The sequence below is a fragment of the Lethenteron reissneri genome, chromosome 28 (genome assembly GCF_015708825.2).
Source record: "Lethenteron reissneri isolate LAM-NWPU_2019-01 chromosome 28, ASM1570882v1, whole genome shotgun sequence".
Taxonomy (NCBI): domain Eukaryota; kingdom Metazoa; phylum Chordata; class Hyperoartia; order Petromyzontiformes; family Petromyzontidae; genus Lethenteron; species Lethenteron reissneri.
Window position 1 is genome coordinate 6,367,305 of NC_083806.1, and position 12,597 is coordinate 6,379,901.

The 12,597-nt window shown below is 45.9% G+C and overlaps 1 protein-coding gene across 3 annotated transcripts in view; it reads left to right on the forward strand.

The window, feature by feature from the left end:
• The window catches only part of LOC133348875 (breakpoint cluster region protein-like), a 125,772-nt gene that overhangs the window by 41,870 nt on the left and 71,305 nt on the right, over positions 1–12,597 (forward strand). For all 3 annotated transcript variants that reach the window (XM_061561950.1, XM_061561947.1, XM_061561949.1), the window contains exon 2: positions 8,201–8,391. Coding sequence is in view for 2 of the 3 variants with exons in the window: in XM_061561947.1 (XP_061417931.1) it covers positions 8,201–8,391 (191 nt within the window). In the remaining variant the exon portion in view is untranslated. The remainder of the gene's footprint in view (positions 1–8,200; positions 8,392–12,597) is intronic.

A 12,597-nucleotide genomic window follows, 5' to 3' on the forward strand; every position in this document is an offset into this window, starting at 1 on the left:
CACCTGCGGTTGTGTAGCCTTGGAGCGTGATTGATCGCGTTGCGTCGCCTGAGTTCTCTTTCACCGCGGCCCTCTTTTCGGCCTGGAAATATTACGTTGGGGGAGTCTCCGGACGGTTCGCGAATGAAGAAGCAACCACTCCACTCGAGTGTTTTGCGGAGCAATAGTTGGGTTCCACGACGTCCCATTCTCAAAGGGCTTCTTGTTGTTGTTGTTGTTGCACCGATTCCAAGAGGAGGTGCTCAAAGCCGTTGATGAAGCAAGATGTCGCGAGGCAAAGCTCCCGGAGGGATGCAGACGTTGAAATGGCGGGATGAACTCGGACAAAAAAGAAACAAAGGATTGAAAGTGATTCGTCCGGTCGTTTCTTGGGTGAGGCGTCGTAATGACCTGGCAAAATGTGTGTCGTAAGACCCTCCACCACCCTACATAGTGAAATTAATTGTGACTTGTGCAAGCGTTTAACGACTCGCCAAACATTATTGTGGCAACTCGCTTGCCCTGAGTTGAAGAACAATTCTCCAAATTAACCTAATTGCTAAATTTGTTTGCGAAAATGTACAGTAACATATTTAAATTTTAAAATATGAACTATTTTAAGTTTAACGACAACATGTTAGTTATTTAGAAAACGTTCCACGTAAATAGTCGTGAGATGTAACACGGAGGTGACATAGTTTAATTATCACACAGTTGCATCAAAGTGTTATATTAATATACCAATCAACAATTACAATTATGCTTATTGTAATACTTTAATGATGAGCGTTATTTTTTCACAAGAATCTGAGTTTGAATGAGTGAAAGGTTAAGGTGCAGTCTTGCAATTAATTGCTCACGCCACTGTTGACAGAGAGCCCCCATCTAGCGAATATTTTTGGCCTACTCTTCCATGCTGACCCGATGTCTTAGAAGAGCACTTTAGCCCACTATCCGCGACCTTGCCGATTAATTAGCTGTCTTTCGATTTAAAGCTTTCGTGACTGCAGGGATTCATCTTCTTGGTTCTTTCGGTAAAGTCACGTAGAAGGGAATTAATAAAATAATAAAAATAAAACATAATAAAATAATTCTCACGACGTTTCGGCCACAACGCAAGCAGCCGTCCTCAGCTTGCTTGCGTTGTGGCCGAAACGTCGTGAGAATTATTTTATTATGTTTTATTTTTATTATTTTATTACTTCCCTTCTACGTGACTTTACCGAAAGAACCAAGAAGATGATTGGCTGTCGATTTGATTTGGTGGAAGAAAATTATTTATCACAGTTCCCTTGAGTCGCTTGGGCCCCTTAAGCTTTTGCTTAAGTTTGCTGATGGCCATAGCACCGCCACCGTCTTCAGAGCGGGGAGGTCTGTGTAACCTGGACTCTCCGAATCTCCTCGAAAACAAAACGCAAGGTCTGTCTTCTTTCTCCCCCACCCCCCACACAGCCCGATCCATTCGTCAAATTAATTTCGTCAACCTCTCACCGTGGTGCGCTCTGCAGAAACTTCGCTGCCCTTGCATGCTTGTGTTTGCGGTTTTTCGGCCACAGCGAGTGTTGCATTTCATCTAATGACCTGCCCATTAGTCAGTCAGCGGCGGGGTGCCGAAACCGCACGGCTTCTGTTTAGCATTCGCATTTCCCACAAATCGGTCGGTTGTAAACAAACATAGACGCGTGCTCTTGTTTTGGTCTCGCGTCACTCGTGGAAGGAAATGTGGATTGAGGTGATTGACGGTTTGTCGCAGATTTGAATTAATTGATGCGTGTTAGGAGCCGCATGCTCAGAGCCACGGCGTCTGGCTCGTCGTTTTCATCAATCAGATTTCAATCTTCCCGGGAGAAAATCGACGTGTAAAATTTGGAGCACCCTCCCCTTTTTACTGCCGCGAAATACGGCACCTGTCCGATGTCCGTCTCTCGGACTTGATGTATGCCCGAGGCGCCTTCAAAATATGCATCGTAAATCCAGATCCAATTTGTCCGTCTGTTTTGTACGCCTTATGAAGTGAGCTGTATTATTATTGTGAATCAATCGGGGGTTACAATACGACGCAGTGGCTCTTCATCTGCTGTTGTGCTTTCATAATACTCATCCCGATCATATCAGAATCCATTGGTTAGGGGAGTCATTGACCTATAGGGGCTTATGGTTTCCCCTGTAACCGCGATTTGGTCTTTTTAAATTTAGTTTTATTGACCATGACGTATTGTTGTTTGATTTCCTTTTCGTCATTTTGGTGATCCACTCTCTTGCAAATGGAGCTGCTATTCTGGTCTCCTTAGTTCTCACCGGGGTAAATAAACTAAAGTATGTGCATTTGCTTTTCCGTTGCCAAAGCTTAATGCCACTTTATTTAGTCAGGAAAATAGCCAATGAGCCTCAGGACTCTCCTTTTTTGGGAGTGCCATCCATGCGCATGTTTGGGCTATTCCATTACTGAGCGCTCGATTTGCGATAGGAAACCAGAGTGCCTGGAGAAAACCCACACTTTTTACTTCTTGGTTCTTTGGGTAAAGTCACGTAGAATGGAAATAATAAAATAATAAAAATAAAACATAATAAAATAATTCTCACGACGTTTCGGCCACAATGCAAGCAGCCGTCCTCAGGTGGAGAGCAGGTCTTTTGAGAAGACAGAGTCTTCAGAATGAGTCTTCAGACTCTGTCTACTCGACAGACCTGCTCTCCACCTGAGGACGGCTGCTTGCGTTGTGGCCGAAACGTCGTGAGAATTATTTTATTATGTTTTATTATTATTTTATTATTTCCATTCTACGTGACTTTACCGAAAGAACCAAGAAGATGAATCCCTGCAGTCACGAAAGCTTTAAATCGAAAAAAAAAACCACACTCGTGAGTAGGGGGAGGGGGTTAACACTCGGAGTTCTGCACAGATTGATTCAAGAATCCACTGCTGTAGCGCCATCTCCTGGCAGCCTCACAGCCCAGGCCTACAACACCCTGGGACTACACGTAGACACAAAACTGAACGCGCCATTGCCCACCCAAGTACATCCGACGCCGTGGTGTTCCGTGGCATTTTTTCCCCCATTATCAAGAATTGGGGACTTGAATCGGAGTCCTAATCGGTTAACATGCATTTATAAACATGAATGAAAGTTATTTATTTTTTTATTTTGCTGCTATACATTTCCGTGTGAAAAGCCACTTTGTTGATCTGTCATTTGTGGCCAGGTTGCTTCTGAAAAATAAGTTCACAGTTCAGAGGGCTTTACCTGGTAGGACGGGGATGTTTTATTTTCATTAGTATATTTTTGGGTGATGTGTTCACCTTCCCTATACTCGGCACTCCTATCGTGTGTTTGTATTGTTTGTTGTCGTAACGTTCTACGACCCCGTGGCCCTTCACAGCTCATCGGATTCCTCCTCCAGTTGTAAATAGTCTGATTTCTGAAAAATCCGCTCTTGTGAGTGCAACCACCGATCTCCCGCATCCCTTACAGAGAGTGTCTGGAGTGTGTAGATCCGATTAAATGTTTGGCGCTGCCCTTCCTGGCGTGGAATCAGCCCGAGGGGGGGGGGGGGGGGCGGGGAGAACGATGACGAGCGTGTCTCCTCGTTTTCTGAGCGCTCGTCCTGGCACAGGTAGAGAGGAGCAGATGTTTGCCAATTTTGAACAAAGCGTACATTTTTTTTTAATGAGAACTGCGAGAGATTTTCGCTGCGTCACAATCGGTGATGGATGAGCTCAGCTGGGTCATTTATCAACGCGTCGGACCGCGTTGGGTTCGACTTTCAAAAGAAAAATAATTTCAGCCTTACCAGAGGGGGGTCTAGTGTACGGTGGGATATCACAACATTCACCAACGCAAGTACATTTTTTTCCGTTTTTTTCCCCTTAACTTTATCGACTTAATAATTATTTGAATATGTAAAACTACTAAAGCAATGTCCAGTACTGTATAGTGATTTTGTCAATCCACTGCTGGATGATGACCTACACATGCCATGTGGATCACGGTGGTTGTTTGACCTGACTTAACCATGCTGGTGATTGCGGGTGAGTTGGTGAGCGGTAGTGTAGTGGTTAGTGCGCTGCACTACGAACCCGGCCCGCCCGAGTTCAATTCCCGCTCACGCAAACACCAGTGACAATTATCTCAACCGGTTACGGGCCATCCCTTGGTCGACTCAGACTCAAATGAGCACAGTACCTAGTACGGCGTGTAAACATCGCAAACTAATGGAGACAAAGGCGGTCAGGCGTGGTGCTGACCTTCCCCAAAAGTCTGTTCAGGCTGTATCGGTGATGTTTGTCTTTCTTGGTCGAGTGTGGCCCAGGACCAGCTCAGTCACTCGCCACTGATGTTCGGCATGGACAGAAATCTAACTCGGGTCACGGGGTTCATAGCGTAAACCACCGTGCCACCGCTCCATAAAAATGATATTTTTTTTTTACAGATTCATTTATTTTTACATTACTTGGTTGAAATTTCAGAGACATGTACGTCTATTGACATTGGGCGTTGTGTAGACCATGTGTGCAGTAAGTTCCCTAGGGTCCCAGGGCCTTCTGCCATCGTCTTCCAGTCAATGCGTGCCTGTTTGTGCGTGCGTACGCGTGCGTGCGCGTGTCTGTGCGTGCGTGCGCGCGTTTGTCCTTTCCATTATTTTCGTGGTTTTCACCCACCTTCCCATGCTCAGCTGTTTTTTTTTGCTCCCTTTAATTATCGCTGCCCGATCAGGCAAGCCACACACACCACCGACTCTACCCCCCCCCCACCTCCCACATCGCCGCCACGTCTCTCGATCGTCTCCTGGGTGGCAGACGTATAATGAATTCCGCAGGCGCTAAAAAAAAATAACCCATCCACCCGTGTGCCCAGCTTTCCTACAAACGCGACCGCCACCCTCCCACGCTGTGCCCAGAGCCTTGTGTCAGCTGAGAGACAGGTGCAATTTGGGGGTAGCCGCCTTGGTGTCTTCGGGGACCATGGTGTCATTGTATATTGACTGGCGTGGTGCGTGACCGCCAAGATTGAGGCCCACTGTTCTTTATTCTGGCCTCAAGGCGGCCGGTTGCACCTGTGCTGCTGCTTGCTGCCGCCACTGCTTCTGCAGCCTGCCAGCAATTGGCTTGCCGGCAGCCGGTTTGTCTGTTGGTTGGCCTGTGCGTCAGTCAGTTTGTGTGTCAGGCAATTGGTCGGTTGGTCTGTCTGCCTTAGTCAGTCTGCGCTAGACAGTTGCACCGACGCTCAGTGATGGAACCCTGTGGTTAAGGCACGCGACGGAAATTAAAACCAACAAATCGCATCGTTCAGACGAGGTACACGGTCACGTTTCCTCGTTCGATTATATAAACTGATGAATAAAGGGGTCATTGCTCAACATTTCATTAAGATGATTCACAGCCTCTTGTCTGTCCACTGCTAGATGAAGGCGTCTTCACGCTGTGACGGGCGCCAGCTGCTGTGCCACCGCGCCCGCCAAAACATGAGCCATTCATGTTCGTAAAAATGTTGTTGCGAGCCAAAATAGTCAGAGTGATTTCCAGTGCTAATGAGCATTGAGGGCGGTGCTCATCTCCTGGTTACAGTGCAGAGCCAGTCGTGGATATTCCACGTTCCTATGCCAGGGCCGAGTCTCTCCACAGGACAACCACACTGTTGACTTTCCCACCGTGCAACTCATTTTACCGGCCCAAGGCGTTGTTTGTATTGTTAATAACAAAATGCAGCGTGATTTTTAAAAATGTGTTTAACCATTAATGTGTTCGTACATTTTGTGCGTGTTTAGTTTGTTGTCCTTCCAGACACCGTGGATTAGGTATGGTTATCTGCGTACGGTGCGAAAGAAGCTCAACATACGTACATCTTTCGTCATCAACAAAAAATATTTCATTACATTTTTCAAACCGTTCACCCGTGACAATGGCATTATCGGCCGTTACTTTGTTTGTGACCGCAAGCACCCCCCCCCCCCCCCTGCAGGTGCCACGTGCCCGGCGCCAAAATTGTGGTCTCTTGGTGCTGCGTAATATCGCACCATCGCGGTCGCCTTGATCATCAATTTTGATCTCGCTGTCCACGGAGATCGTAGGCTCTTAACCCAGGCCCCTCCGTGAACCATCCTCCTCGCGTTGAAGGCGCCGCCGTACCACTTGGACCCAAAATCGGGTGCAACGAATTGATTTTTATTGCATAAATTGTACCCGGCTGTTAATGAATCACCGCGGGAGTCTCAGTATTTCGCCGTGGTTCTGAACGGCGGTCCGGCTCAATGCACATTTAACTCCCAATTTATATACCTCAGAATTATTATGTTCTTGTTATTGTTTTTTTTTTCTGCCAAAGTGAGACATTGGTGAATTATTATTCTATCAGCTTAAAGGTTGGGGAGAGCAAAGCGTGGGTGACTTGAAAAATGGCCGTTTTTTAAAAGCGGTTTCCAGGCTCATGCTGTGCTCTGTACCGTTCAGCTTTGCCGCTCTCCTCACACAAAATCAAATGCTCGAATGGAATATAAAGGCGATAATTCGATGTCACGCGAACGGCGCGTGACCGCATGTCTGGAAAATAACGCGGCACGTCTGATGAACGCTAGAAATCGTGCCGTTGGTCCTCGCGTAAGCAGGCTTGCTTGTCTGCTCGGTGTGGGTGCGGCTTCGGGTTTGCGGCGATACGGCGGGACCACGATGAACGATAACACTGGTCAACACACTTTCTCTGGCATAAGGTGTTGCAACGGTGCTAAGGTAATTTTGGGGTGCTGATTCCAAATCTGGCATCAGTTTTTGTCTATCACATTGTATTTTCAATAAAAACTGCAGAAGAAAAATATTAAATAAATGTGGATATCTACATAAAATGATATTATAAACACACTATCCTAAAAATACAGCACCATGTTTTAACACTAAAGCAGTCACTGACTCGCAACAACTTGCAATCATAAGTGACAGAGTTAATTTCAGGTAAAATCAATGAAAATGGGGTATGCCGATAGCATAAAATGAGATGTGATAGAGCAAATCTGAGATCAGATTTGGAATCAGCACCCTGAAATTAGTCTAGAACAGCTGCAAAAGTCCAGGCCAGAAAAAAATGTTTTATTTTTGCTGACCAGTGTAATCTTATAGCTATTTACTTTCGCCATGTATAGCGATTGTCACGATATTAGTTTCTCATAAAAAAAAATTGTATTTCACATTTATCTAATTTTGCCCAAATTGTGAAAATGTCGTTATATTTTCACTATCGTGGCTCACGTGATTTTTCACTTGTTTCAATTTGCTAACAAAATGGCAAAGCATGATCATTAAATTTATAAGCGAATATCTATTATCCATTAAACTAACACTTTGTCAATATGTTTATTGGAGTAATTGATGGTATTGCTGTAATATGACTTCATCCTTTTTGTAGTTAATTTAATTGTTTTGTCTTATGCAGCTTATAGCATGGGCATTATAAGCATTATATTTTGTAAAGTTGCAATGATGATTATACCTAAAATATGTATATATTTTTGTAATCTTAATTCATACTCGAAGTACATGGAAGCACAAAAACTCTGCAATAAAAATGTGCAATACAATTACAGTACTCGTTTCACGGTTATCGGCAAAAAAATGTATATTACATAATTTCGTGAAAATTTTTATCGCAGAAATCCTAGAGCTGTTCGGCAGAGGGCACGTGGTCTCATCTCGCTTCACATTCCCAGCGTGAAAGTGAAACGCCGCCAAATGAATGAATGCATTTCGCATTCCAAGCTTGGTCTTCCGGGTGAGGGCGTAGGTTGATGGTATGGTGAACTTCTTTCATCGTACGTAGCCAACGTTGCTCATCGGAGGTTCCAAAGAAATTAGATTTTAACCAAGATTTTAAAGTACATAGCTTCAGTGGCTTCTTAATATCGAAAGGAAGAGCGTTCCAGACGGCCGCAGAAGCAAATCCGAAAGCGCGCAATGCAGTGTCCGTGTTGAGCATTCATTAATCCTCACAAACTTTTGACGCGCCCTACTGCGGCGATCTCAACGAGTAAACGCTCGAAGATGCCTGCAGTATCTGAAGATATTCCATAGTAGTGCGTGGTAAAAGCTTGAGAGAGAAAAAAACTGTCCAACACACGGCCTAACCTGGAAGGCCGCACTCGCATTACGAGTGGCTGGAGTAAACGTCTCTCCCCGAGTGTCTCGCGTTGACTGATCGATGCCCCCTTTCCCCCGTTTGCGACCAAATCTCCGCAGATGCCCCATACGGCCGAACGCATTCGGCTTGCGGCCACCAAGTGGAGGGCACGGAGGGCGAGGAGCGGGGCCAGGACCTCCCGTACATCGACGACTCTCCCCCGTCCTCGTCCCCCAAGATTGGCCATCGTGGCCTGCAGCCCGAGGACGGAGACTGCCCCGCCGATTCCACACTCGACGCAAACCTCACGGTAACTACGCGACAGAGTCACCGGGGGCCATCGCTTTGGGTTGGTTGTTTTTTGTCTCGGTTATTATTTTCCTTTTTTTAGGATGCTACGGTGGTGTGATTGTGCTGACATCCACGAAGCCATAGAAACTGAGAGGCCTGTTGTTTCCGTAGAGAGCACAGAGACAGTGGTGGTGAGATGTTAACTACCTCATCTGATATTCAGGAGGTCGTGGGTTCAATGCCGAGCCTGACACATTTTTATTTGCAGTGTGCGTGTCTCTCTCTCTCTCTCTCCCTGTGGTCGCGTAGATATTTCTCCGGGTCCTCCGCTTTTTCCCTCCATATTTAGAAACAGGTGTTTAGAGAATTTGTCTGCTATAATTTCCACATGATAAGCTACGTCGTTGCGCTTTCAATTGTGGCCAAGTTGCTTCTTAAAAAGAAGCTAATAGCTCAGTGGGCTTTACCTGATAAACAAAAAAATAGTTTAGTTCATTTGTATTTTCATTTTGTTCGTGATTTGCTTATCTTTCCTATACTTGGCGCTTCTATTGTGTTTTAGTATTGTTTGTTGTTGTAACGTCTTGACCTGCCCCTACTGGACATCTGTGAGAAACAGCTTTATAGCTCATCAGATTCCTCCAGTATAAACAAACATTCTGAGTATTCATTAATCGACACGTTGGATTGTTTCCATCACGTGTGCGTCTGAAGTAAAGAGTCGATAATGCCGCAGCGATGAAAGTTTTTTTTTATGTGCCTTCGCAAATGTGGGGCAGTACGGGGCTGGCCAACGTGGCCATGTGGCGTATAGGAAGTGCATGCAGTCACATCTGGAAAGTAACTGCTCCTGCGGTTTAAGTCGTTCTTGTCGTCGTCCGAAACGGCAACCCACGCAAAACATTTACAAGCCCAGCCCAGTGGGTGGCGTTCGGCATAAGCTATCGAGGCAAAAGCTTAGGGCTCAAAGTGGCTCAAGGGGAACTGGATTCATAAAAAAATATATAAGGGTTCATAAAACATCAGCTCAAATTGAAATCCTAATAACCATAAGCTAATTAATATGTTGACTTAAAGCTTTCGTGACTGCAGGAATTCATATTCTTGGGTCTATCGGTAAAGTCACGTAGATAGGTTCAAAGAAAATAACAAAAAAAGGCCTTTTTCCTGAATACGACCGCTTGTGTTGCGATTGAACCGTCGTAGTTTTTTGTTATTTTTTGTTATTTTCTTTGAACCTATCTACGTGACTTTACTGAAAGACCCAAGAATACTAATTAATATGAATAAGCTGACGAATCTGTCTCCTCTCTATCATGTCGGTATCTGTCCTTTCCGAGCTCACTACAACACATTTTTTTTCTAAATTCCTCTTATCTGATTACATCAATATCTCTTGTTTATATATCTTTTTTTCAGATCACTAGCATTCTGTGAATTGAGAGTGGGAACCCCAAAAAAGCGGATCTCTGTTTCGGGCCCCCCTCCACAATGGGCTAGCGTCACTCCTGCCCCAACAAATGTGTCGTCAATTCATTTTAAAAAAACCTTGCGTGGAATTTTCACGCTATCACAGATGGGCCAGTTATGTCTGCCTTTTGTTCGCGCAAGTTCCACGTTACTTCGTTGGCACACGTGTTAGCCGTTAAGCTTCGCGAAAGGGGGAAGTTTGTTAAATCAGCCACTGGCATTGCCTCATCACCTACAGCTCAAATGTGGTTTCCTGGTTTTCTTGGTCCCTGCCAAATGTTTTTTTTTATTTCTAAAGATAAGCCCTCGCCCTGCATACAGCGCCACTTTTGGATTCTACAACGCGCGAGTTACCGCTGCATTTCTAACATGTCGACTTCTGCATTCGGTCTAATTGCGTTCTAAACTTCTGGGGGGTACTCGCAAGTGTTCAATGCGTAGCGAGCCGGAGTTAGACGCCTCCGCAGAAAGCTCCAACACCCATCGCCTGCGCAGTGAAGGAAGCAAAACCGGGCCTGCACCGCTGACGCAGCCTGTTGCCTAGGCCTCGCTGGTTCAAGGAAGGGCGGCGGTTTTGTTTGTGATCGGGCGGCCGACACGTGTGACCCATGGCAAACCGGCAGAGCTTGGACGTTGCCACGGTGCTCGGTAGTCTGGATGCCTTTCTCATCAAGGAAGATGAGTCCTGCCTGTGCGATTACATGTGGGTCCCGAGCCCCACGTCTCCCATTTCGCCCAACTCGCCCTCCTTCATGTTCGGCGCTGCCAAATATGAGAGTTTTGAGGTACGGTGCTCTTTGTTATTGTGGGGTTTTTTCTCTCATTCTAATTGTTTGTATTTAATCTAGATTTTTGAAACGTATATATGGAGAACATTTGAATTGTGATTTCTGTCTAGTATTGCTCCAGTCACTAACATCTATTAAAATACAGTGTTAAATACATTTTGACAGCCTGCCGAAACCCATCGCACCTTACGTAGTCAACCGATTAGCGCGGTTAGCTACGTACGGCGCAAAGGAAATTCATTATTCACAGGTGGGTGTTTCGGGTTGCCACCCGTACATAATTAGTAAGAAGAGTGCACACGTTTTAAACGGGTACATATTTATATGGCGCTATTCAGGACTATGTCGACTCTTTAAAAAACATGCGTGCTTTGCATGCCGTTTGTCCCAAACACTCATGTGCCAGTACATGTGACCGAGGTACTGCACACGATGCTTTGTTGCGTCATCTTAATCCGTAACTAATGAGAGTTTAAAGTTGGCAACCCTATTGGAAGTCAGATAAGTCACAGTGGCTTTGCAGCGTCTAAAGCAGGGGTCGGCAACCAAAATAACAAGAAGAGCCATTTCTTTCCAATTCGGTACAAAATTCAGTATTTCAAGAGCCGCAATGCATCTGAGTACATACTGTACTCACGTACATATCGTCAAGAAGCAGCCCGTAAAGAGCCGCATGCGGCTCCGGAGCCGTAGGTTGCCGACCCCTGGTCTAAAGGCGTCGAGCTTCGCTCATCTCCTGTTCACAGCCCTGAACCACCAGTGGTGGGAAAATCCACATTTCTATGGCAGGGGGTGAGTATATTTACAGGGCAACCGATCAAACTGTTGACTTCTTCGCAAATTAGTTCTCAATTTAGCAACCACGGATCGATGAAAGGCTTGATTGCACCATTCTGCTTCCGTATTTACAATTGTTTTGCATGCGTCAACGGTGCTCTGTTCATAATGTAGAGAGTCAACACGCTGGTGTACTTTTGGTGTCGCATCAGATTATAGATAGAGTCTAGCTGTATTATAGCCGTAGGTTAAAGCTGTATTTCAAGTATCAAAGTAACACTTTTTTTTTAAACTGTTTATCAGAGCGGCAACGTGTTGTGGTTTTGACCGTCAGATTGATGTAAGTTGCATTTTTAGAAAACCGGCTACCCAGACACGAGCCACATTTCATTCCAGCGACGACAGAAAAAAAAGGATGCTTGCCGTTCGCAGGCTTTGCTCGTCGCCTTACCCAAAGGAGGAATCGTATTTTTGTTCTTTTTATTACAGCGGCATTCACAACCCCGAACACCCAGATCAATCCTGGTTGGATCCAGCAGAGTGATTTTCAGTGTTTTTCTGCCACTTCACGTGGTTATTTGCCACGGGCCATTTATACAATGTAAATAAATAAAACCCACGGTGAAAAAGCAGTGCAAGTTTCTTCAATTCCACTCCTCCCCCCCCCTCTCAACCCACAAATACCTCTTGCCTGTCCCATCCAGCGGTGTAAATGGATCCACCATGGTCAAGTCGATCGGCCGGTCTCGTGCGGTGGAGTAAAGTGTGGGTCCCTCCCCCTTTTCAAGATTTCCAGCCGGTGTGGAAGAGTAGGCAAAATCTACTGGAGGAGGCTTCCTAGAGCAACCTCTGGCGCAGTGTTTTTCATCGCAAGGCCCGCGGACCGCTGGCGGCCGCCTCCCTGGGGGCCTCTAGTGCGGCCCCCTGACTTGCAGTCCCCCATGACAATACACAAATAGTGAAAACACTCCTTGCAGGCGGCGGTGTGGCGGCTCTCACACTGACGATGTCTTATCGGCGGTAGTGGGCCCCCCCTCTGAAAATTTGCCAAGAGCACTGCTCTAGCGGAAGCCGTTCCGCCAGAAGTGGTGCGAGCGAGCACTTGCAGGCCTGCGCCTTTGCCTTTCACCGTCGAACGTGAGCACAAAAGTAAACGCGACATAATACGCGCACACACACACACACGTGCT